The sequence below is a fragment of the Rhea americana genome, unplaced genomic scaffold (genome assembly GCF_003343005.1).
Source record: "Rhea americana isolate MKP2758 unplaced genomic scaffold, rheAme1 scaffold_67, whole genome shotgun sequence".
NCBI classification, from domain to species: domain Eukaryota; kingdom Metazoa; phylum Chordata; class Aves; order Rheiformes; family Rheidae; genus Rhea; species Rhea americana.
The window spans coordinates 238,789-265,838 of record NW_028186834.1 but is presented as its reverse complement, the minus strand read 5'-3'; the positions used below and the strand labels follow the sequence as shown (position 1 = coordinate 265,838).

The window sequence follows — 27,050 nt, the reverse complement described above, 5'->3', positions numbered from 1 at the left end:
GAATTTGAATGTAAGATTTGAACTTTGCTTTAAGAAATAGCTGTTACAGTTAATAGTATCACTGGAATTTGTCTACCAAATGCAAAGTGCTACCCAATGCAAGTACTAGAACCCTCTGGCCTCCCAGGATATACCCTGACCACTGACACTTGTCTCAAAATTCTTCAGGACCACTGAAATTTGTAGGAATCTCTGGCTAGGTGAATATGCTCATAAAAAAGCTGTGTGTATAGAGACGAAGCGCATGTACAGCTCTCCAATGAGCAGAATGCAGCACACTTCTTGTACTTGTCTGTATTTTATTATTGAATTACAATGAAATAAGTACTACTTAACCCTAGATATGTTAGGAAAATAACTCTGGAAAAGATAACATGCAATCTAAAAGTTGATTGAAAATGGCTAAAACTTAACATACCTTGCTGTGCTGCTTTATCATACACTCTCATATGTACAACACCTGAAGTTCTGTTTCGCAGGACAGCTGGGTTTCTTCCATCTTTTTTGTTGCAGGTACCAATCTGAGCTAAATTCTGGTCTGCCCACCAGAGTTTTTTATCTGTAAAATTTTGAAGTTTTATGAACTATGAGGATAACTTTAGCAAATTATGTATGCTTGAAACCTGAGGGGAAAACAAACTTTAGGGCTTAATTCTCAGATCAATAATAATGAAAACTGCTCAAGGAACCAAGAATGTAATTATTATTTTAAAAAGAGGAATTTCAGAGTTATAAGTTTATTTTTTTTCTCTTTAGGTTTAGGTCCTAGGTTTTTACATGCATCTTTAAGTGAAAAGCTGTGAATGATACCCAATTTATAACTGAAAATTACAGAACCTTATTCACAGATCAGATGCTTTGTTCTCAAACTTTGCCATGTCCATTCATTATGTATGTCCAAATGAGAGGGATTCAGGTTCCAGGTTTTCAGTACTTGGCTTGTGTGTTCAAATTAATAAGTATGACAAACAGTATATAAAAAAATTAAGAATCATGTCACTTGTGTTAAAGAAATTCTGAGACTACCAAATTATGAAACTTTTCCTTATGATCTACATGAGATAGCAAAAGAACAGAACAAAACACAGACATGCTATCCAAATAGCAGCATAAAATTTTAAATCATCATCGTAAATCCATGCATACAAAATATATCAATCATATTATGTAGGACTTGACAAATAATTATGACAGAGGATTCTCATTTGATGCACAATTGCGTGTATGCAACATATTTTTCAAGATGCATTTCAGATGGCTATAGTCATGAAAATTTCACTTAAATTCTGACAGGAAATGTACATGAAATAAGTATAATAATAAAGAGTTTTTATCATTTTCCTGTGACTATCAGCTTCTGTGGAATGTAAATTTTCATTAGAAAGGAAATTAAGATCTAGAAGTCAGTATTAGTGTAAATGTAAAGATATTCTTCTCCATAATAATTAAATAACAATGTATGAAAACAAGCTACTTAAAAAAAAAAAAAAAAGAATCTGAAAACTCATGAGACATGTATATTACTTATTTAATTCCACTTCTGAATTTCTGAATATCACTTCAAGATGATGTTATTTTTGAAGCCTCATTAACATCATTTAAGTATCAACAACATTTAAACATCAACAGAAAATACAATTTTCTGAACAGCAATACAAATGCAAGCAACATTTATCAGGGTAATTTGTTATCATACAACTTTGAAACTTTGCTGGAATTGAAGGGGCCTCTTCAGTTGAAGGACCTGTTAGTGTTTTCTTCATCTAACAAAAGCTAACAAGATACCCTAGTGTTAAAGGTTTATCACTTCTTTAAGGTAATATGTTTTACTACTTTAATTGAAACAAACCTGTAATTGAGCATATTCCTATCAAGTTTTGAGTCGTTTATGTTTCATGCCATCATTTGATATTGTACAAATGGAAAGTGGAACGAGATAAAACAACCACAAAACAAAAAAAAAAAAAAAAAAAAAAAAAAAAAAAGCAGAGGAGATCTATCAAGAAAGACAGCAAGAGCAAATCATACAAACAGAAGAAAAGGATATTAAGTCCATACTTTTGAAAGTCTTTCCAGCAGGTCTCATAGAAAATTTGTATTCCTTATTTCTAGGGCTTGGAAAAGAGAAAGAGTCCAAAGGAAAGAAAAACACAAGAACTCCCAGAGATGCCCTTCTAGTCTGGTGACTATTTATATCCTTGTCTACATAAAAGGGCACAGTTATTAGCTTTACTGTAACTCTGAAGTACAGCATGAAGATCACAGACCTGCCTTCTAGCACCTACCTCATGCCACTGTTTCTGTGAAGAGAGCACCATTGACAACAGCGTTGTACGTCACAGCTACTCACGACCATATTGTCAGGGACAACAGTCAAGCACCATAAATTAGGGGTGCCCATGGACTGTATCAAACCTACATCACATTTGAGACTATCACAGCTATAGAACGAGGTGCTGAAATCAGTCACAGTATGCTTTTATGACTTGACACGTGCCAGAACAGAAAAAGCAAAAGCTTATAAATTTTAGGTATATGAGCACTGGCATTACACACTAAAGGTGACACCACCTGCTTAATGAGCATGCTAAAATAGTCTACATAAACATCTTCCACAAGCTACATGGCCACAGCTCAGCCCAAAGATGACAAAAGAATGGACTAAAGTTGCAGCAATATATTTCTGAAGGGCAAGTAGCAAACTTTGTCACAGCAAAAAGAACAATAATAGAGATAGTATTGATGCTTCTTGTGTAATTTTAACAGACAAAATACTAGAAAAATTAAACTGACTTCCAAAATGAGAACACAGCTAACTTATAACAACTGAATTCTCACAGTGAAGAGCCCTTGTTAATGTAAAGTCCATCAGTTCTTTCCCTTATAAAATAATCTTTTCATTTTTACTGCAATTAATTTCAGCCAGCTTGTTCCTATCTATTCATCAATCTTAATTAGACACGGGAAGCAAAGCAGAGCAGTCCCTTCTTGTCTAGGTGAGACTGAAACACACAACATAATCAACGTACACAAAACACTTAACCAACACTAACTCTTAATGCCATCCTTCAGACACTGCATTAAACCATTATCTCAGTGAAGAACTCCCTCGTGTTTTTAGCAATGGACAAACACACACAATGAAAAGCACTGCAAGCTATTTCTAACAGAAACATCAGCATCCTGTATCCCACTTGATGGACTGTATCTTACAGTAATGGCATGAAATGGGTCTGCTGGTTGCCGATTACTACTTAAAACCTTAAGAAAAATCAACACACAGAATACAATCTTCATCAACACACAGATCTCCTTCAGAAGCAAAATTAAGAACACGCATACATCATATTTCTTTGATGAACTCACAAACCACCGCATCCAAAATCCTGCCTGACACTGCCCCTGTGTACTGCAAAATTGCTGAACGACTGAATGGTTGAATCCCTCTGGTTTGTTGTCAGGCAGATGGCCAAGCAGCACATTTGCTGGCCAGCTTGTGTCTATAGCTCCAAAGTAGCAAACACACATGAAGAAATAAAAAGAAAGAAGGGGAGAAACTTAACTAATTTAGAAGAAATCAAGACTACTGTGGTAGCATCCGGAATAGAGAGATCTCACATACAGAAAAAGAGGAGAGAAACGAGTAATGAAGCAGCGAGGCCTAAAGATGAAAGATGTGAGGTGTTACAGACTAAAGTGTATAGAGAGAAGCTGAAGTAATTGCAGCATTAAGACATAGGAAACAGTGGAAATCAGTGCATTAACTATTAATTTGAGGATATTTTCACAGAAATACCTAAATCAAAATGCCTAGTTATATGTGAAAATTCTATTGATTTTACTTCTGTAAAGAAAATAATTTGTACAAATGAATAAAATTGCTTTTAATTCTAAAATATTTTTTCATTAAAATCATTTATAACCACTAATTGTTTTAAGAACCGTAGAATACTAGAAAAGCAGGCTCTACCTCCCAATGTATTCTGCTTTTAAACAGCTTTAATATCAAATTCAAATTCCAGCAAGGAATGGTCAACCACTGACACCATATGGGCAACCACTGACACTATGGTCAGTCACCATAGCCAATCTTCCCATCTCAAACCCTGACTATATTAGTCCACGCTGACTCTTGAGCATACGCAGTAGTATGATGTGATGGCCTCAAAATCTCAGCTTGTCACTGAAGTTTCCCAGTTAAGAATAAATTTCACAGTGCCTGTTTCTCATTTTCTTTCGAAAGCCAGAACACCCTTCCTGAGTCCTTACTCACCTGACAAGGCTTAGGCAGTAAGGTGACCTCCGTCCAAGCTCATTCCTTGACATTCCACCTAACTGACAAGCTGACAATCTAAGCCCACCTTATCAGAAAGAGTTCTGCATTTTTATGTTATAAATTCAAAATTATACTTCTGAAAACAGCATAGCAAAAAACCAATCTGATGACTCGCATATATCTTTAGTGTATATCTTTCACCAAAAGATGAAAGCATGAGCTGTCATTAATCAAGTTTAATTACAAATAGTTACAAATACCATTTCCTTTCTCCCTCTCAGTACTAGTATAGAACCAATCCATTTCCACATCAGCCACTGAAGCCTCCTTTGCTTACTCACTTGCTAAGTGAGACTGTTGCTCATATACAACACACAGTATCTACACAACTTCTATCACTCCTATCAGGAACGGTCAATACTTTCGTCTTCAGATCACAAAGATCCTTCCCTTCACAACAGACGCAAGAAACAGAAGATAATACAGCACAGTATAAACTTATTACTTGCCCTTACGGAATTTTTATTTTACAGAAACTTTACAGAATTCTTACTGAATTTTTATTTATTTTTCTTTACTGTGGTTTTACATAGTGCACTAAAAGTTTTAGAAAGAGATAAGGATATATTAGGGGAAGTTCAAGTAGAAAGAATGACTTAAGTTCTAAGAATGTTGAAGCTCAAACAAATCCTGACATTTCAGATATTAATAAAAAGACCAAATTCTGAAATCCTGGCACCTTGGCATCAATCCTTGTATGACTACTGGCCAAAAAAGCATGAACTGGTCGTAGCTGGCCAGCTATGCCTAAGAGCTAAAGAATAAAGGTTTTAATTGTTTAGATACAGCTATACGGGCAACATACACCACAGCAATCTCATAGAAAAAAATATGTTACGGTACTGTATTTGACAGTGATTGGAAGCAGAATTTTGGAAAGATTCTTTCTGGTTTATTCATATATTGCTTCACTAGTTAATTTGTCTGTGATTTCTAACATTAGGTTAAATTAATCTGTTCTTATATTTAGAATACACTTCATGATTTACAAAGCCACTTGACTAGCATAAAAACAATTTTGTCTTCACAAAATAGTAAAGAAAAAAAAGCAACATTATTTGAGACCTTTAAAGAGTAAACTAAAGTTAAATGATTTATTTGCTTGATTATGCTAACAAGAACATTTTTCAATCACTAATTACAATCTTGTTGCTGAAACTGGGTTATAATATACATTAAAATTTTTGTATTTATCCATTTTGTTGGGTAATTAGCATTAAGAGCAGCAACATATTGGGAAACAGCAACTTCAAATGCCAAAAATTGCTACACTAGCATTGTGGACAATCCTTCAGAGATTTCAAGCACTACTCCAAATGCAAATCTTGATGGGCCATTAGTTTTCATTAATGGCTGTTTGAGCATTTATAGAAGACAACTATGTACTGTACTTAGAACTGGGCAAATTGCCTAGATATATTTCGTATATTAATGCTAATGTAATGAATGGTGTTATGGCAATTAGAAGACTGATGGCTTGGAAAATTAAGGTGTGTGTATTTGAAATTCCTTGATCTAAGCAGCACCTTTCACTTCACAATTAAATTCAGCAAAGTCTAAACTCTCATCATTTGAGTTACTAAAGGAATCTATTCTGATGTTATTTTTGAAGTAGTGTTGACCGAATGAAAGACAATAAATAGTGAGAGGTACTAAACAAAGAATTCATACACTTTTCTGAATAGTAAAATAACTAAAATGGGTAATTTTGCAGTCATTTATATTTCACACAATGAATGTATATTTAGAGAAAAGATGGGAAGAGTAGAAGAGCTAACATGACTTAATGAAAAATTTACAGCAACATCTTCATAATACACAATGGCAATAATAAAAGAAATATCAGTATGCATAAGTGCTTAAAAAAAAATAATTTTATATATAATCAGTGCCATACTCCAAATGGAATATAATCTTCAGCTCATATATACCAAGCTCAAAAAGGCATAGCAAAAACAAAACCCCAAAGATTAGGAATTCTGGAACTCAATAAGTCAGAAGGAATTCAATATCCCAGATCAATCATCATTATTGCAGTTTTGGTGAATTTCAGTTAAAGACCTGATATAGAAGATATATCTCAGCTACAGTATGAACAATTATTCTTAACAATATTTTATATTAAAGACCTCCAATCATTCCCTGAAGTAAAGGTCATCTGTTCTCTCCACTGCTAGCCACAATCAAGTCAAGGAAAGCCAGTATTTCCCTATTACAATCCATATACAAAAGTGTCTCCTCTCCAACTGATTTTTTACAGCATACAGAGTTCAATACTGGCCAAATATTTACACAATAAACCTCTTACAATAGAATGCTACTTTAAAATATGACTATTTTACTCTGCATAAATAAATCTGAAGTTCATTTAACATGACTTACACAACTGCACTAACTACATAGGCATTAAATGAGCAAGATTTTATCAATCAAATTAAATGTTTTAAAAAGAACAGTAGCATTTAATGGGTTACCTGTAAAAACAAAAATCTAGTTATCAAAACACCTTTTATAAAAAAACTCAAGCTAAATACAAATCATTTTGAACCAAACCAGAGCAGGAGTGAGTAAACTATTTGGAGGCAATTTGGAAAGTTTTAGAACTATCCTTAGAAAAAGATAACACACTAGTTCCAGGTCACACCAGAGCTTCTTAAAGCATCCTATCCTTGCTGAAGCAAAGGTCAACAGCTGAAGATGCATATAAAAAGCGAAGTTAATTTGAAGTGATATTCTCATAATATTCAGCAATTCTACAACTTACAGATTCCGTGAGTTTTATGAAAAACTTTATTTTCATTATCTTTTCTCTTTTGATGTTTTTTTTGACAATTTGAATGTTTTAAATATTTCTAAGGTGCTAAGGAAAAATGACTAGGAAGTGTACATTCATAAACTTGAAAATATAATTCCAGTGTGTAACAAATAACTTATTTTTCAACTAATCTAATACAAGAAAGATCAACAGACATCTGAAAATCCAAATCATCAACTTATATCAGCTATCTTAACTTGAAAAAGTATTCACAAGGTCCATGAAAAGTCAAACTGGGGCCATTCTGAACTGAGATGTTGGAAAAAACAAGTAGCAGAAGAAAAAAGTCATGGATAATTTTCTGCAATAAGGAGACCTTCTAACATGCTTTACAACTAACTATACCGAATATAAGCCATCAGTCTATTACCTTATTCTGTGTATACATAGACATGACTGTACTATTTAGAAATATACACTTGTAACACAGCTTACAAACTGCATGTTCAACAAACTCGCTTACACATGAGCCACTAGTGAATGTACTGTATATGTTTCCATTAACACAGTAAGTTTTCCAGGCTTTTGATAATGCATAATTTATCATCATCCAGTCACTTGAAAAGTAAGATGTTACCACTGGACTTACCCATAATGGTTAAAGCTGTAGCTTTTGTCAAGTCTTCTTTCATTGACTCTATTATTTCAAGATTAGCACCATCCAAATTGCATCTGTTTATGGTTCCATTTCCTGAACTGATCCAGTAAAGTTTGTTTTCCACATAATCGATCGATAAACCTGCAATTAACACATATGGCTGTAAACTGTGGCTTTAATTTATAATATATATTTAGCATCTTTACACCGCAAACAAAAGTTTATTTAAGCCAAAAAAATTTTAGAAGTATTTGTTATCACCTATCCATTAAAAAACAAAATAAACTTGACTATTTACAAGGAAAACAGCAAACTTTACAAAGGTTTTTGTCTTTTTATACTTCTTTTATTTACAGAAATCAATCAGTGGCTGACTGATGAAAGTGTATCTGGCAGTGAGCAACTGCTTGAATGAACCGAGGACTAAAAGAGGTCATTAACTACTAGCAAATGCCCACCAGAATCCACCACTTTTACTCACGGATATATGAAGATTTTTTTWAAAAAAGTGATTTTTGGGCTTAAAATCTGTGAAGAACCTGCTCTCTTCCCATGTGCACTATCCCTTGCTTAGAATGCTGACAACCCTTAAAGATACAAAAAAGCTACTATAATTCTCAATAAATTTATAGTATTAATTTTAATTTCACATCATCGTTAAGTGACTTCATGATCAATTCACAGAATCACACAGAATCACAGAATGGCTGAGGTTGGAAGGGACCTCTGGAGATCATCTAGTCCAATCCACCTGCTCAAACAGGGTCACCTAGAACATGTTAGACAGGATTGCATCCAGGTGGGTTTTGGATATCTCCAGAGGAGGAGACTCCACAACCTCTCTGGACTACCTGTTCCAGGTTCTTTAGAGTTAGAAGCAAGAAAAATGTACAAATAAAAATAATTGCAGAATATCCTACCATGTAAACAAAGCATATATTATTGAGGAAGTAATAGCAAAGAACAAGGAGAAAAAAATATTTCTGAGTTCTATAATCCAAAATGTTCAAGTAATTGTAGTAGATTTTCCACTGTGAAATAAGCTGGGCATAGTGACAAGATATAGCACAATAATTTGCCTTGCTACTGGACTTTTCCCAGAACTCATGTTAGGTATCCAGTAACTTGCCAAAAAAATACTGTATTTCACTTCATAGGTCAAGATTTAAAAATTCAACAGTATTTTCCTCCTATCCTGTAATCTGCTTCTCCATGGAAAGCCAGATCCATTTTCAAAACCCTGATGTGAAAAAGCAGTGCTGTGTGCTACAATACTTATAGCTGGCATCATGCCACTACTTCTTTACACACATTTGACATAACAGACCAAAAGGCTTCCACTTGTTAAGCTTTCCAATAACGGTTTTACAGTTCATTTCCAGTAAGTGATACTTTTCCCCCTATCTGCAACAGGTTCATGTAGTGGTGGGAGAGGGGGAAAAAACAAATAAACAAAACAAACCAAACAAAAAGCAGACAGAAAGACTCAGAAGAAGATAAAGATACTGAGTAATTGCTTCAGGAGAAAGTGATCTTGCAGTATCTCCTATCACCTAACTGTTTTCATGCTTGTAAAATAAGCACTAATCGATGAGAAAGGACCGTGCCACAGACCTTGGAACCAAGCTGCAGTCACAGAATGTCTGGTGAGCATAGGAAGCTTTCCCGGAAATCTGGATGAACCTTACTACAGTTACAAATACAGTACTCTATATAAAGGTTTCCTTGCTCTGAGATGGACAGCATTTGCTATTTTTTGTCTCTTTACTGCTACTAATCAGCTGCTCACTACTTTCATACGGACAGATCTACTCATAAGGTTGCCACCAGTGCTTCATACACAGCAATTACAATGCTATGTTCTCAGGTTTCCTGCTTCTTATATTTTTACACGAGTATACCAAATACACTCCAACAACTGACAGAACTAACATTCCTATTTCCTTAATCCCACTTCCACCACATCTTCCCTTCCAGAATACTTTTCTTCTCTGTTATATCATCATTTATTGACCTTTGTGAAAACATACTATTTTTAATTGTAGACAGAGTTTGTTTATTAAGATAGATTTTTCAGGAATTCTCCTGTTTTTACTAATAGAAACAGGTGATTTGCTAGTAGCAAGCTTCACAGACAGATGATGCACTCTGCTGTGGGCTTATGCCTTATGTCACATTTGTCTAAATTAGCCTAAACAAGTAGGTTGTAGAGAAGAAATATCTACTGACTTTGTAAGCAGCTACCATACGGCAATCTTGTGTGCCCTTTGGAACAATGAGTGGAAAGCACTGGTCATTAACTGACTTCAGTGCAAGAAATACCTGTCTCATGTTTATTTACACTGCATATTTTTTCTCTTTGGAAAACTAAGAAGAAAGGAAGGCAGGTCCATCAACGGAAAACAAAGCATCACAGACACTCAGAGAGCTTCAAGGAGCTGAGAATCATCAGATGAGATATCTGGAGGAGAGCTGCTAGCATTTATCAGGCTGAGCTGATAGATCTAGTTTGCATAAAGAGTGTAAAGAAAATCAACATTCTGTAATATATTCAAAGAAGTGTCATAGCAGTGACTTGCTGTCACACTCTTCCTCCTTTACATAGACCTAATACGGTAGAAGCTTTGAATCAAAGTCATATGCAATTCCTCCTACCTACAGGACATGAACCAGCAAATTAATACAATGGTGATCAGGTCTTGGTGGGTCAAGAGATTTCTAAAAACTAAACCATAAATTTAAAATAAAGCCAGAGTTATAATTAAGATTCAAAAAATCTAAGATAAAAAATAGTGAAGATAAAAATTATTTAATAGGATGCAGACATCTTCCAATTTTTATGCATTACTTATAGTTGTAATACTAAAAATTGGTAAAAGAATGAAGAATTTCTCCAAATATAGTCTATAAAACTGAAGTAGTGTCATCTCTTTTCATAGAGCTCTTACAGAAACTTCTTCTAATCCTGACTTCCTGAATCACAGACAGCATCTACCTTTGAAAGGAAAGACTATGAGACACCCTGAGAATGAAAGCCTCTAACAGGCTAACTGCAGCTCCATTTCATGTCGGAAATACATCTGGCATTCAGAATTTCAGTCAATGTAGACTGGATGTCATGAGAACAAGAAAAATGAAAATGTATTTTCTTGACCAAAAATTTACATTCAGCCACAAAGGTTTACCTATTTTGTTTTATTAGCTTCTTTAAGATCTAGCTTTTTATGTTCCAGAAGAAGATGGGCCTCTTCAAGGCTTAGGAAATTCTCAGTGAGCTGGATTCTTGAGGGATAGGCCACTTCTGAGGAGACAAAATTTTCTCTTTGGGTTCCGTTCTCATTTCTGTCTTCCGTGGAATGACCATTTTACTCTGCCATTTCTTCAATATCTTGCCTTTTTGAGAATTTAATGTAGGCCAGTATTATAACCTTTTCCCAATCTGAACAACCTCTCTAACCTAAACAGCTCAAATTTCAAATACTTGTGATTTCAAATACTTATTTCAAATACCAGTGATTTTAATATAGGATGTCAATCCTTCACTACGGCACTATGGACAAAGCAGAAAGAGCATAACTAAACAAGGTGTATGAACCATGGTTTTGCTGAGAAACTAGAACAAACACTCATATCCTAGAAAGGGACTAATCTACACAAAAATATCCAGATAATCCATGTCTTTCAAATAGCTTTTGTTCCAAATGTTTGTTGAAAAAATAATTTTAATACACAATTTAAGAAGCAGACATCACTGCAATTTCGTTTCTTTCTTGTGTCTGCTATGTTCACAAAGCAAAATAGAAGTGTGTCTGCAGAAGAAAACCCACTAATTAATCTATGATGCAATAAAAGTCCAAGCAAGAAGTATTTTATAAAAAGAACAGGAATGTTTTGGCCATCTATTTTCATAAGTCTTCCTTCTATTTATAAAGTYTGCTTTAACATTTTATCTGAGATAATTCTGAATATTCAGTAGCCAAGGAACACCTATGAAAATTAATTAAACTGTATGTTAATCATTAAGTGAAAAAGTCAATGTATTTCATGAACCTAATCACGCTAACATCACAGAAAGCATCTCAGAGAACATGAAGCTCTGCTTCCATGTAGCTCTCCGAAAACCTCTGCTGCTTGACAGAAACCTTCTTTAGGTAAAATATTCCAATCATTGCAAATAAAATTTCCATTTTTATTCATTAGGTTGTGATCTATTACTGTATGGATATTTTCCTCTCTTAAGATGTTAATGATCCTTTTTTAGGTTGCATCTGTCAATGACAAAAGACTACAAGTAAAATAAAAATAACTATGATAACATGCAAAATTGGGCAGTTCAGTACTGGAAGACAGACTGCTGTAGACTTAGATATTAAGCTAATCTTACAAAAATATGAAAATTGTCTAGAATGCTGATTTCTAATTAAAAATATTTTTTCAGCCAAAACTACTAAAAGGTTTCAAGTTAGGACTTGACAGCAAAGTACACTCATAAAATAAATGTTTAGTTATTTTGATAAGATTACGATACAATTCTGTTTGTGTGTGTACTGTATGTATACATGCATACTGCACATACAGATTAGAAGTCATGCAACTGACGTAAGCTAGTCAATTATGAATCTTTGTTTTCAAAGTAAAAACAAGTCCAGTGAATCTGCCACATTGCAAACCAAATTCAAGGAATAATGGAAAGAAAAAACAAAAAATATGGTTTAAAATATTCTGGTCTACTGTTCCCTGAGTTTTGTTCTGAAAGTATCTTTTAAGAAAAATCAAAATCCTAAAATCAAAACCAAGAAATTACATCGAATCCTGTATTTGTGGATATGTGAAAAATTACATCTCCTCAAAATTTTCAAACTTACGCCTGATATTTGCCAGTCCAGCTCTATGTTCTTCCACCTTACCAGAAGAAGTTACAAAGAAACAGTGCTGTCAAAAACATTAAATAACCTCCTAATATGTTAATACTGCCTTGCTTATTTTAGTCTCTTGTGTTCACTTTTCTAGTGACACCTACCATTCTTACTTGTTCTAGATTTCTGGAAAAAAATTCTTATAATTAACTAAAACATATTCTATTTGAAGACCATACACAGATAATAATTTTTGTCTTTGGATTTGGACAATTGTTTCAAAGTGTCTTAAAATATTAGAAACAATTTGACAAGTCTTTTAAGAATTATATTGTTGTTTTTTTWAAAAAAATTATGTCTTATACTGTCAATGTTTTCACATGCATTTTCTACTTTACTAAAATTACTAGATACAGCAGTTTCTACACAGAAGTTCCAAAATACCCTCAATCTTAAAACTGTGTTATGAGCTCTAAGCTTCTAGTGCTGGCAAATAAAGCTTAGTATTTTTGCTCTGGTACACGGTCAAGTTCATGGAGATGAATCCTAATAGCATTTTAGGTAGCTCACTAAATTGCACTGTAAGTCAATTAAATGTTGGATATAGTTGTTATAGCTTAGATTAATTATCGCAAGATTAATAATTTGGAAGTTTTACCCACATTTCCCAAAACAGCTTCAGGTAACTATTAAAAAAATGGACAGATTTCTTAACTCCTTATGGCTGACTATACTTCAAGCACAAAAATAGTGCTCAGAAGTAGTAAATCACTAATCTTATTTCTCCACTAAAAATGTGTATTTAAGAAGTAACTTACAAAGGTAGTGTACCAAAAAAATTAAATTTAAGATAAAATTTCAAGTCTCAAGAGGATTTTCTGCTTATATCTGCAACTATTTTGTTTGCAGACTGCTCTATTTATTGGAAATAAATGAATTATCAAAGGACTTTCAAGTACACAGTCTGACAAGGAAAAAAACAAGAGCAACTGAAACAGAAAATAATGCTACACTAGAATCATGACAAAACAGAAACAAGAAGAATGATCCCATTTGTTTAGAAGAAAAGAAAACAAAACAAAAAAACCCATCACTGTATCCTGTAATTACGGAGTCTCTTGAATGCAGCTGAGCTACTGATCCATTGTGCTTTTAAAGATCATTTATCCAACCAAGATATTTCAAAACTTCCTATGAATAGACATAAAAAATACTTCGCAATTTTAAAATTCTAGTTTTTTAAATGCTTTGAAAACAAATCAAAGGAGGCATGGTTTATATTTTTCAAGTTTTAAGATGAACAATTGCTTAACTTATTACAAGCTCAAAATATCCATGATGGACCTCACAAAGTATAAAAGCCAAATTAAACAATGAAATCGAATCCCTAAGACTGTAATTTAATGAAACCCCAGTGAATAGCTCTTTTTTTCAACTGGTGCATGTATGTCAATATTTGAGCCTTTTAGAAATGCAGAAAGGACTAACAAGTCATACCTCATAATTAAGACAAAAATTACCCAAGATCTGTCCTCTTAAGATTATGAGTGACAAAAATCTAACTACCGCCATTATCTTGATGTTAAAACATATTCTAATTAAATTGAAAGAATTTCCTTCTTTTAATGTGACTCAAAGTGAGAAAATACTATCAGCATATTTCAAGTCACAGATTGGAAAACTTTCTCCCGTTCTTTAAATTTTGAAATTATGTCTTCAAGACATCAAAATATAATAAGCCACATATTTGTCTTCTCAATATTCTCCTTGGGTGTTCACTTCATCTTGCTCCCCAAATATTCAAATCAGTACGTTACATGAACTGGAATTTCACTTATACAGACAGTTTAACTCATCAGTTAAAAATGAATTGTTAAATTTAAGATTGTTAGTATGCGCCTCTGGTTCCTTAGCAGTGTTTCTTATTCTTAGCATGTATATTTCTTATTCTAATGAGACATGCCACTGAAGCTGTTTTCATGTCCATCCTGACGGATAATACAATTAAGCAAAAGACATCCAGCACTTCAGAAGTATTTCATGGATAGACAGAAGGAAGTTTTACCTTCTCTTTTTACACAGACATATCTAAACCTACACACAGATGTACTTTATGATTTAGAACTGGATTCACGTTGGCAAGAGGAAAGGAAAAAATAAATCTCTACACTTCTCTACTAAATCTCATTATTATGCAATGAGAACTTTTGATGTGAAAAAAATATCTTGATCATGTTAAATTAGTCCACTACTACACAACAACAATTTGCCTCACTCACAGATCTGCGGTGAAATAAAAAACAAAAACAAAAAAACAAAACCCCACTTTTGTCACAATTCTCAGCCCTACAAGGCATAAACAGATGTTTAACTGCATACATAAATAGTCCATCTGATACCAGTAAGACATGTCCATGAACAAAAAATGTCACAAAACGTGGATTTGCACACACAGCCTACACCATCAGAGCTGACATAATTACAGGAAGAAGCAACATTCAGCATTTATGTATTTGGTTCAGTGGGTTTACTGATAGTCAAAACAAACTTGATAGTAACTGTAAGGACTGGAATTCAGAGCCCTGTGACCCTGTCATCTATCATATAATATTCAGTGTATATAGTTGCACACAACATTATTTCTTAATATTATCCAATTATTATTAAATTCCTCTGTGCTCACCTTAAATTCAGTGGCTTGAGCACTTTTTTTCCAAATACATAGACTGCAGTCTCTTAAAGTGGATAGATATAAAACCAAACCAACAATAAAAGAGTTACCACACATTTTCTATAGAACAGTTTTGAATTTATGGACTAAAATGCATATATTGCGTTTGCTCTAACCTCAAATTATTGTGTCATTTATTTTTGCTTTGGCTCACTTACATTCAGTTACAAAAAACACAGTAAATGCTTTAAACACTTTATTGATGGGGCATTAAAAAGGCAAAACTCTTAATGTCTTAAGAGATTAAGACTCTTAAGAGTCAAATTACCTTTTCATCATGTACCTGGCATATTGGTGAGAAAAGTTATGTTTCCAGTAAGAATCCTCCCACATATTTATTAAAATCAGTTTATTAAAAATTATCTTACACTACATATAAAAAAGCAGTTTATTAAAAAACCCGCTCTTTGTATTTTTACCCATGACCTAAAGATGGAGACAGATATAAGGGTGCCATTTCACCTTCAATCTATGTATCTATTGTAATCCCCAAAAGTAATACTTGTATCATTTGACTCACTGTAGTAGATTTCAGTGTGATTAAAATGGGACAAAAATATCTTAGAACAGTAAAACACAAAAATGTCAGGTGTTTTTCATGTCTCTATGCACATTAATATGATTGTTCTACATCATGATATACATAAGCAGCATTTCAAGACAATTTCCATATTAACGTACCATCAAATAAGAAACAAAAAAGAGTATTTACCAACAGGATCTTTTTGATTCTGAAAGAGTATTTTGCTGTTGCTGCCATCCATGTTTGCCATATTAATTGTGTTTCCATCCGTCCAATAAAGCTTGCTGAAGAAGAAACACAGCATACTGTAAATGTTGCCTTATGTACACAGTAATTTTAATACACCAATAGTGAAAATGTGCATAGATTTAAAAAGTAGGCATAACATATAACTAATGGTTATACAATTTAACTAACAGTAGGCTTTGCTATAGAAGGAATATTCAGTTAAGAAATTCAGTGCAAAATCTTTCAAATGCATGCATTTAGTATAATTTTGCAGGGAAACAGAATGAGCAAGCTCAAAATCTGAACGAAAAAGAAATCTTCTGATGAGCTTTATGGAAACTTATTAAAACTACAAATATATTACCCTCTTACTGGGTGAACTGCAAGACACTGTGGTTTATCAATTCCATGGATGATGGAAGTTTTCAAGGAACCATCTAAATGTGCCACATTAATTTGTGTTTCATCAAATTCTGAGCTAATCCAGTATAAATTACGTGATATCCAATCCACTGCAAGACCTCTGATACTCTGAGTATCTGCAAAAAGTGAAAGCAGTTCTTTAGATTTACTTTCTAAACTTTCTGACTTTCAGAAAAAAACCCACTTCTTTGGCAATTTGTTAATAAACTCTTGCAATACTCAAAAAAGATGCAATTAGAAATCATATTTTTGAGCCAGAAACAGCAACAATAATTAACATGGAAATTACACTTAAGATTCCGGAATTCATCTATAAATACTTGCAAAAAGATCAGCATAAAACCTACTGTCCAAATATAATAATAAAACTTAGCCTCTGTATTTTTTCAGGGCATTTTCTACTTAGAAAATCATTTATTACTCAGTGCTCTGCTAAGAAGTCTTTACATGATGATGAAGAATGTGTTAGGTTCCACTAGGAAGTTCAAAGATCATATTTAAACAAACATACATCTTGTATCTTGTCGTAAGAGGAAGCTTCATGTTTCTTTGAGTGTGAGAGGTATAGAATGTGAGAGATACAGAATATATGAAGGAGTTATAAAACAAAGCTATATTGAAGTTTAAAAGCCTACTTACTTCTGTGCTAAGCCTTCTTGTTGCTACAGAAGACCTAGATTAAAGTCATTGGTCAATATATGGGGGGTGAGGAGGAAGGAGAGAAAAGAGGGAAAAAAAAAAAGATTTGGAGATGGCACCAGAACAAATAATTCTATAGYAGCAGATCTACTGCTAGTAGTATAAGTAGATAAATAAAGCTTCTTCAGTACTGCAGCTACTTATTTCTGTAACTGATACTTACTGTTGCTTTGAAGACTCCAACTTACTCCCTCCTCGGGATTTGAAAAGGAAAGATGTCATACAAACATCCTAGACCTGAAACACATCTGAAGACCTGAAAGCTTCACTAAAGGCACAAGACTGCAACCAAATCTACTGCCCTGACTGACTAAGGCATAAAGTGCCGTAAGTCAAGAGTCACTGGAGGGAATTACTGTTCTTATTGTAGGTATGATACTTGATATGAACTTCAAATTCAGTAAACAGTACAAGCAAGAATTTTTGAAATGATGCATTTTAAGGCATCATTTTTAAGGCATTATGTGTAGCCTGACACAGACAGTTCTATCCAGAGCCTATTACAAACAATTTCTATTAAATATGCAAGAGCTTTTACGGGAGAACAATGACTAGTGAGAATACAGCACTTAAAAGCATGCCAGTTAGGAGGAAGCAACCTGTGAACTAGGGTGGTGGTCGGAATCAGCTGAGGTGGCAAAATATGCCTAAGGTATGATTGTTTTGGTAGCTTCATAGGTTTTTTTTGCAAGTGATAGTCCTCCTTAGCACAATATTGATTAAAGAACGAAAAAGGAAGATGCATGGATCATGATGACACATCACTAGATGTGCCTCTACTAGGCACACTTTAAACACTCTTTAAACATTCTCATGGTCACCAGAAATTTATGTTTTCCTGCACTCCRTACCTTAAATGCTGAGTGTAACCACTGCTGAAGGTCTGAATACCAGCATGTCCTGCCTTGGCTTAGCAATGGTTCATATTAGCCAACATCTTTGTAGACTGGAAAACAGGCTGGGGGGTGATTTCATTACGGTTCACAATTTACAGTATCTCAACTTGCTTTGGTTACTTGCATTGAATTCTTCTCACTGCTGCACTGACATAGATGTTGCAGTTTACTGGCCTGCACATATTTAAGGTTAAATGGTGATTGGACTTTAGTGTTAGACTAACCAGCGTTAGACTAGTGTTGGACTTAGAAGTTTGCCATCCTTTGGAAATGAAACAAAGGACACCAAACATACAACCATGACCCATTTTAAACAGAACTCCTGCATTTTTAAGATTGGAAGAACTAGCAAACAAGGATTTCATAATTTCATCCTCCTAAAAAGATTAAAACATGACATTGACATGGTTGTGACATTGGCTTAATACTTCATTCAGTGAGAATCCCACTAGCATATGCTTATAAAGCTTCTTATGTTCTTATGAGAAGTAAGAAAATATAACAGTAAGCAAATGTGATCATTTACATAGAACAAGCAGTCCCTGTAACATTTGGATTTGTCAGAACACTGTAATTTTGTAAATTTTTATATAAAAGAAATTACATCTGACACACACAAAGTTTACCCCACAATGGAAACCAAATTCCAATGGTAATATAGGTTTCCCTTTATTGCTGTAAGCAACCTACTTATAATAAGAAAGCTCAGGAAAACCTCAGTTGTAGTATTGCAACTGAAGCAGCAATGACAGTAGAAGGATACCTAGGATTCGAAGGTACAGAATCAAAAGACTTCAGTTCTACACGGTGAAAGTATTGGCCCTATCTGAGTCAATACTAGACCTGAATAGCCTGATGACACTCAGTTTGAACCTTACACACACTGCAAGAAGACAACAGGTAATGTATGGTTTGATCCCCCTGATGGTGCCAAGCATGTAGCTAATATTCCCAGAGTAATGCTTTCTTGCATTTCTGAATTTGAAATTCAAGTTAAAGATTAAATCAGAAAGATTTACATTCACTGGAAAGAAAAAAAAAAGGGGGGGGGTGTTCTGATGGAGCTAATTTCTTCTGTAAGTCAGCACAGCCAGCCAAAGGATATAAGAAGTCCACATGAAATTTTTCAATGCAAAGCTATTTCAGGACACAGTTATTTTTCTGCTTTTTGTCTTTAAACATTCTACCTTCTCCAGAAAACAATATTTTAATTATTCGTTACACTGTATTTAAATTCTCTATAAAACATGTTATGTCTTAACTATATTTAAATAAAAATCATTAATATATCTATAAAATGAACTATAATCCTAAATAAAAGGATCTTTTTTTWTTATTATTTACACAAATTACCCAATATCAGTGAAAGGCATTCTTAAAARCTTGAATTCTCAAATTCTCATACTGTTGCATTCAAAAAATACACAAATATCTATCGCTAATGAGTTGCTTTAAATTTAATATTATGCTATTTACCTCTTGAGATAATGGTTTCTAAGCCAGTCCCATTAATAAAGGCACGCTTGATGGTCTGTGTTTTCACATCAGTCCAATATAAGCGTTCCTCAACGGCATCAAAATCTATGACCGTGACATCATCAATGTCAGGAACAGTGAAGGCTGTGATGAAGTTGAAGTACGGGTTCTCTATGTCCACCCCTCTTATTTCTGAATGTCTTGCATACAGAAGAAATTTCTTTTTTTCTGTAGAGAAACAGGAAAATATCAGTCCTCATCTTCCCTACCTCAATGGCTAAATGAAGTCAAATGAATAGAACACTTTCCAAATGTTTAATTAAACTGAATGAATGATTTAGGTTTTCTAGAAAGCCTGTAACCTAATAACATCCAAAACTCAAAGTATATAACAGAGTATAAAATCATATGAAAAATATATTAATCCTGGATACTGAAAAAGATGTTACTATGCCACCCTATCAATATAGACTTGTAAAAATCTAAGAAAAAAACTTAGAAACTATTTTAAAACTTGTATCTCTCTTATCCCCCCCAAAAAATATACTGCTTCACTTGCACATTATAACAGAAACCAACATCTGATATCTCAGGGGAACAGAATATCACTGTTAAGAAGAACACTTTGAAAATAATGAAAGTTAGTAGGAATCCCTCAACGTATGTGTTAAATGTCAAAGGCAGAAAGCGGGGTAAAGAAAGGAAAACTTGTTGAATGTTAAAACAAATTTAGACATCCACTAATGAAAAGTGCAGTATATAAAATCAGTAAAGCAGAACAGAACCCTACCTTTTACCCTCAACCTCTAAAATGTTTTAGCAAAGGTCAGTATATAAACTGCAAAGGTACCCTCTTTCTTTGTAATATCCTATGATAAAATATTTTTCTTCAGATTTCTTACACTATTAATGGGCACTGAGAAGTATATTGTATTACAAGATTTTACAAATAATGGACACAATTATTTGACATTTCTAGGGCTTTTACAGCTTAAAAGTGTTATAATTTTTATAAAACTCTCCTGCAAGGCTGCATGTTTAATATTTATTCTTCATTTTAGCTCTTAATCCTTGAAAATGAAACTAAGACAACTTTAGAACAGGTAGAGATTAAAGCCATTAAGTACCTTTTTGTTATTCAGGTTACTTGACTCATCATTTTCTGATAATACTCTTTACACTATTAATCTTCCTGTTTTGCAAAGATAAGTTCCACTAGCATGTCATACACACGAGCAATAGAAAAAAAAAAGACTAAGTGAGTAATATCAAAGCTCCACACACCTCATGTATTATCAAATCTCAAAAAGTAACGTCCCGTTAAAATTTATCACTACAACACACTGCAGAGACTATTTTTAAGATCATGTATTCTAATTTCTCCAGTTAAAAATGTTAAAATCAATAAAATTTTCAGGTTTTAGGAGAAAAACTTACCGTAACATGTTTTCCTGTCTACAGATAGTTTCATCAGATGAGGACATGCACATGCAGCGCTTCTGTTGTGACTGATCAGACACATGTGCGAACACGGACCTCTGCCCTCATTAGCAGCGCATGGATTAGAAGCTGGAATCACACAATGAAATACACAAAATATAAAAACACCATTTGGAGCTAGTCTTCATTCTTATATCAATGTCTAGAATATGTCACTGTCCATTTTCTTGTTACATTCTGATGTTTAATGAATTTATCCAATAGACTTCAAAATTGCCTTTTTAGCTTTTAGTTGAAAAGAAACAAGATTTGGAGAGAAAAGTTAATTTATATAAAAAGTCCTAGAAGAGTTTTTTTTTGACAGGGCTTTTATTGTTGTTGTTCTGAAAAAGTAAACAACAGCAGTAAAAATAATGTAAATATCTATGGAGAAATTTAAGTATGTATCAAGACATACACGTAATTTTACAGTATAACACTAAAAAACCTACATACTATAAGGCCTTATCTTCATTACTGTCCCCCTTCTTTCAAACTTATCTCTAAAATTTTCAGCTAAAAAAAAAAAAAATCTAATTGCTTAAAATGTTATCCTTGTGTTAGTCATAAAATATAATGAATATTCTCCAGTTTTCTTACCCCTCCCCCCACCATTCAGTCTCACTTAGATTTCTTACCCTATTAAGGCACTCTGGAGGAGAATGGCCTTATTTAGTTTTCCAGTGTACATTTTGTACCATCAAGCTCTATTCTCTCATCTAAATACTAAATTTCAATAATTCAGTTTTCGTTAAATACAGTCAAGAGGCAAAATAATACAGTAACTGCACCGACATTAATAACTGTTACTAAAATTATGGAAGGTTGTATTAAAATTTTGTGCTAATTTATTCACTACCTGTATGACTTTTTGTGACATTTTAATTACAGAAATTCTTATGTTAAGTGCATGATATCAATCTTACGTAATTTTGCTGGCATAATATATGTCTTTTGTCAAACCAGCATAAGCTAAGTTGGGAAGAAAGTGGTGAAAATTCTGTCATGTAAATAAGTTGTATAAATGGTCACAGTTATTTACAATGGATACAAATGATGATTTTTTTTTTTTTTTTTTTTTTTTTGCTACAGCTTTTCCTTCTTTAAGGATGTTCCCAGGCTAGAATCAAAAGGTTTCCATGCAAGCCAGATATAGGAACTACAATAAAGAATCAAATCATCAGATAGGTGAACAGATGTGATACAATGTGAAAAAGTCAGACAACTTTTGTATCACGAGCTCACGCTTCACCAATCACAGCTACGAATGCAGCTCCACACAGCAGCTATTCAGATAACGTATTTAAATTCCAAAAGACTTTCAGCAAATTCCCTAGAAGATTCTTTTGTAAAAAAAACTAAGCCAGGATGGAGAAAAGGAAGGTCCTATCATAGATTAATAACTTAATAAAAGACAGGAAGTAAAGGGTAAGAATAAACATCTAGTTTTCAAAATAAAGGGATTTTCTGTGGCAGAGGCATGCACCCTTCAATGCTTTCATTCTCACCCTTCTGAGTTTTCATTCATGTGTTATACCTCCAAGACCCTTCTCTGAAGCACAACAATTTATATTTAGGAAATGACAGCCCAATACCTCTCCCATTACAAGAGCTATGACATACTAAACAGAAATATCAAGTAGCAGGATCAAGACAAACAAGATGAGCTGCTATCTCACACAGGGCATAGTTACACTGCAGAACAGTCTGTCCAAAAAGCTGTGCATATCCAGAGCTTATGTAAGTTCAAAAATCAATTAGAAAACTCCATGCAAGAAAAACCTGTCTTCAAAAAAGACATCATTTTAGGTTCAAAAATCCAGTCACTGATTACTGGAAGCTTGCAAGGTGTACTGTAGGAGCCTGACCGTATCTTTCTTCAGCTCCACACTTTCCTGTGGGCATTGGTCATCTACTATTATCAAAGACAAGCTGCTCAGATTAATTCAGGAAAGCTTCCTATTATGTTATGATTCCTAATGCACACATTAGGACAAAAATTATAAAAATAGAACTTATGCAAGAAGTAAAGGAATCCAGTTTAAAGTACTGAAAGACTTAAAAAGTACATGTATTTTGCATATTTTGTAACACATATACCAATCTTATTGGTGGTTTTTAAGTGAAAATAATGTACACAAATAGCTTATGATTAAATCTCAAACTAATAAAATTTTAAAAAATCTCCACCAAGATAAAATAATCAAAACTTTGCTCATGTGCGTCTTAACATAAATAACCTTTTACAGAAAGGACCTTAACAGCTGGCAATACAGGCCTCAACAGAGTACCATAACAAAACAGTACTGTAATTAAACATTTTGATGCTTTAATTACAAAATAGCGGCCCAGTAGTGCCAGTATACTTTATGTTCAGCAGTTGTTATACCACTTGACCTATTTTTTAATCTATAAAAATTCAGTCTGCAAAAAGAAAAATAACACCAAGGCGACCATTTTTAAATACAAAGTAATACCCTTAAGAAATGTAAGGAAGTGGAGAATGGCTAAGGAATTCATAGCTAACTTTAAAAAAGCTGTGACCCTCATGATTCTTACAGATAATGTTCCTAGTAGTATATCTTGCCTCTCAAAATGTTAAGTTGAACAAACCTACAAACATTACAAAAATATGGGGAAAAATGTATATATACACATGTAAACGTATATAGGTACATATGCATCCTTTTAAAAGTATATATTCACAAATTAGACATGCATTATTATAGATATATCTATAAAAATGCTTTATTCACAACCTAGATAATCTGTATCCTTAAACTTCTTTTCACTAAATAACCCACAGAAAGTCAAAGGCAGATGATGGAGAATTAAAGACAGTGAAGTTACTGGAGAAGAAGGAAGAGCTTATGGAAGATAGGGGACAGTGAGGCTACTGCAGAAGAGTATTTGCTGGACTAAACTCACACACATGTACAACTAAGTTAGTTAGTTATTAGGCAGCTCACACCATTAGTATTAGTATTCAGAGCTCATTTTGTTTTGCAGGATCTCTTTAACCATTTACAAATAATCCACAAGTTACAGATTTAAAAATACAGAAAAGCCCACACAGGCTAAATTCTTTCCTCTGACAGCTGATGCAACCAATAAATCATTTGCTAGTGCTCCATCTCTGCTAAAGAAAGTTATATTTAAGAGCTGGACCATCCTGGGAAAGGTGGCATTCTAGCTTAGGATCAGAGGTTCTGAACTCTCTCCCTGTTTTGATCATTAATCTAACACATTTCTTTTCAGGAAGAGGTTTTGTACCTTACCAGCATAATGTCTTCCTGTCCTATACTTGGTTTTGTATCTTTAATTTTAAAGAAATTTTAAGAGATGTAGCTATAGTTGTAACTAAAAAATCCACTTTATTAGCCATTAGTAACATTTTACATTTTATCTGGGAGTTCATTGAGAGAATGACCTCCAAGTATCCATCTGACAAAATAACTGAACACATTCACTCAGAAATGCATTCTTCCACTCTGTATCCTATCCTATGCCTTCATTACTACTACAACTACTATCTTATGCTCATTATTTCACATTGAATATATGCAAATTCAAATTTCCAAAGCCCCCTAGAAAATGATTATGTAATAATAACCACTTTCCAACTATTTCCATTAACATTTGTAATTCCCAAATCATGGACTTTGTTGGGCTCAGTATTAAAAAGATCAGAGAAAGAGGGAAAACAAAGCCCAATGGAATATGTATTTTAAATGCTATACACAACATGCTTAGATACAGAGTCTATATATTGAGGTAATCAAAGTTGAAAAATTTAAATCTGAAAATTTTACATCATCATAGCTTTGCATATGTGTCTGTGTTTATAAGCCTTACAATCCCTACAGAAATAAAATACACAGTCGTAATGCAGAAACATACTAAATGTGTTACTGATGGGCTACGCTCTTATTACTTTCTTGGTCCTGATGAGCAGTTGTTCACATGTATGAACACTGAAGTCATTAATTTAAATTTCTTGACTAAGTGTTCACCAACTGAATGGGAGGTTTCCAATCCAGTAATAAAATAATTTGAAACTTCAGCTGAAATTAAAGGAAATCATTAATCCTTTTGCCTATGTAAAATAAAAGAAAGGCACTGTAAATTTGTCTCAAGGGGCTAAGTTTTAGCAGGTTCTTGCATATTTCACTGAGAATTAAACAAAGTATTTCATTAAATCAGATAGCTATAATTCAAGAGGTTTTCTGTGTTTGGTGGTCTTCAAATACTAGAATTTAAAATAAAACTGTAAATGGATCACATTTCATCTACCTAAATTCAAAGCCTATGCACATACCAGCTTTCTATAACTGTTTATCAGTGTTCTGGTGTTATATAAGTGTTGCTAAAGAATTGTAAAGGAAATACATACACACGAACAGGTAACTTTTATACAGACGATGTTTGAAAGTAAAAATTACAAAATAATATGTCAAGAAATAATTAAAGAATYTCTTATTACTTTTTAATTCATGTATATGCTATGAACTTCCTTTCAGCCTGGCTAGTTATCCACACCAAAAATAAGATTTTATGTTTCCTGACGTTTTAGACTTGGAACTCATGCCTCCAGCAGGCTGAGTCTATCGTCCTATGTAAAACATACTATGTTAATTTAAAATTGCAAGGTGTAAAAGTTACTGTTAGGTAAGAGCTGTTAAGTGAATGGGATATGCTTTTGAAAAGGTTTAATCTATAGATAAAACGCTACTTAGGCTATTTAGGTAGGGCAGCAGTCTCTACTGGTACAATCTAAATTACATAGTCCTAATAGAAAAAAGACAAAGAGGACTGAGACGGAAATAAAGACAGAGAACAGAATTAGCAAATTAAGACAAATATAATACAGAATGAACACATATTCTAATAAAAACTGTGCACATGGCTTATTTCACAGAAAAAGCTCTAGGAAGAAGCACAAGAAAGACAGCTAACAGCTTTTGGCAGACTAGTTCTTTCAAATAAATGAAATGAAGGTAGAAGTCTTTTAAAGGCATGTGGTTCTGTATTATATTCACTACAAGACAAGAATAAGAGTCAAAATGGACAATGTTCACAGACACTAACCCCATGAAACTTCTAGTTCAAAAAACCTGTATTACCACCCAAGGAACACTTGTGACTTAAGAGTTAATTAGGAATTGTTAATTCAAGACAAATCTATACACAAATCCATATCTATATAAAATGAATAATTTTTTTCCCCTCAGAAAAATAATAAATAACTATGCTATAAATAGATAATTACCTTGTGGTTGACGACTTGGATGATATATCTGAAGATCAAACGGCTGAGCACTTGTTTTTTGTATTACACTGACATTTTGGCCAGTCCACTTATTAGCTTTTGCCAGTGTATTTGTCCGCCAATCAGTCCAATATACTTCACTCCCATATAAAGAAACAGCAAATGGGTGAGAAAGATATTCATGACCTCGTATGATCTCTATCATGCCTGTTCCGTCATATAACGCAGAATAAATGGCATCCGATCTACAAGATAAACCCAAACTTACGATTATACACATTTTTTTTAAAGATCTACACAATCATTGTAACACTGGTGCAAAATGTCATATTCTGATACTTACATACTGGTCAGGCTGAAGAATATTTACAGAGCAATCATTAACTTCAGAGTTGACAGAGTACACATTACTAATTTTAAACTAGGATAGCAAATTCTGTTTTGCTTGTATACTGTTTTTAAAATTTCATGTAGTGGAAATACAGTAGTAAAAACCAATTTCCATTCACATAAACTTAGAGAAGAAGTACTACATGGCTTGGGTTTTCCACGGTAAGTGCCAAGGTGCAGCAAGGGCTGGCTGGTCGCTAAAGTATGAGGAGCAAGGAGTCACGCATGATAACGTGGCCAGCAAGGCAGAAGCCTTGTCGGCCATGGACCCATCCTACCACACTCACACAGGGCAAGAGGGCAGGCCTGAGGCTGGCAGACAGGTTCAATC

General features: G+C 33.7%; 1 protein-coding gene across 1 annotated transcript in view; it reads right to left on the bottom strand.

The window, feature by feature from the left end:
- The window catches only part of LRP1B (LDL receptor related protein 1B), a 236,065-nt gene that overhangs the window by 188,929 nt on the left and 20,086 nt on the right, over positions 1 to 27,050 (bottom strand). Inside the window, exons 8-14 of the mRNA XM_085320958.1 lie at positions 26,330 to 26,574; positions 21,019 to 21,150; positions 19,582 to 19,809; positions 16,452 to 16,626; positions 16,049 to 16,143; positions 7,741 to 7,890; positions 419 to 559 (exon numbers count right to left, since the gene is read on the bottom strand). Of these exons, the coding sequence (XP_085177084.1) occupies positions 419 to 559; positions 7,741 to 7,890; positions 16,049 to 16,143; positions 16,452 to 16,626; positions 19,582 to 19,809; positions 21,019 to 21,150; positions 26,330 to 26,574 (1,166 nt within the window). The remainder of the gene's footprint in view (positions 1 to 418; positions 560 to 7,740; positions 7,891 to 16,048; positions 16,144 to 16,451; positions 16,627 to 19,581; positions 19,810 to 21,018; positions 21,151 to 26,329; positions 26,575 to 27,050) is intronic.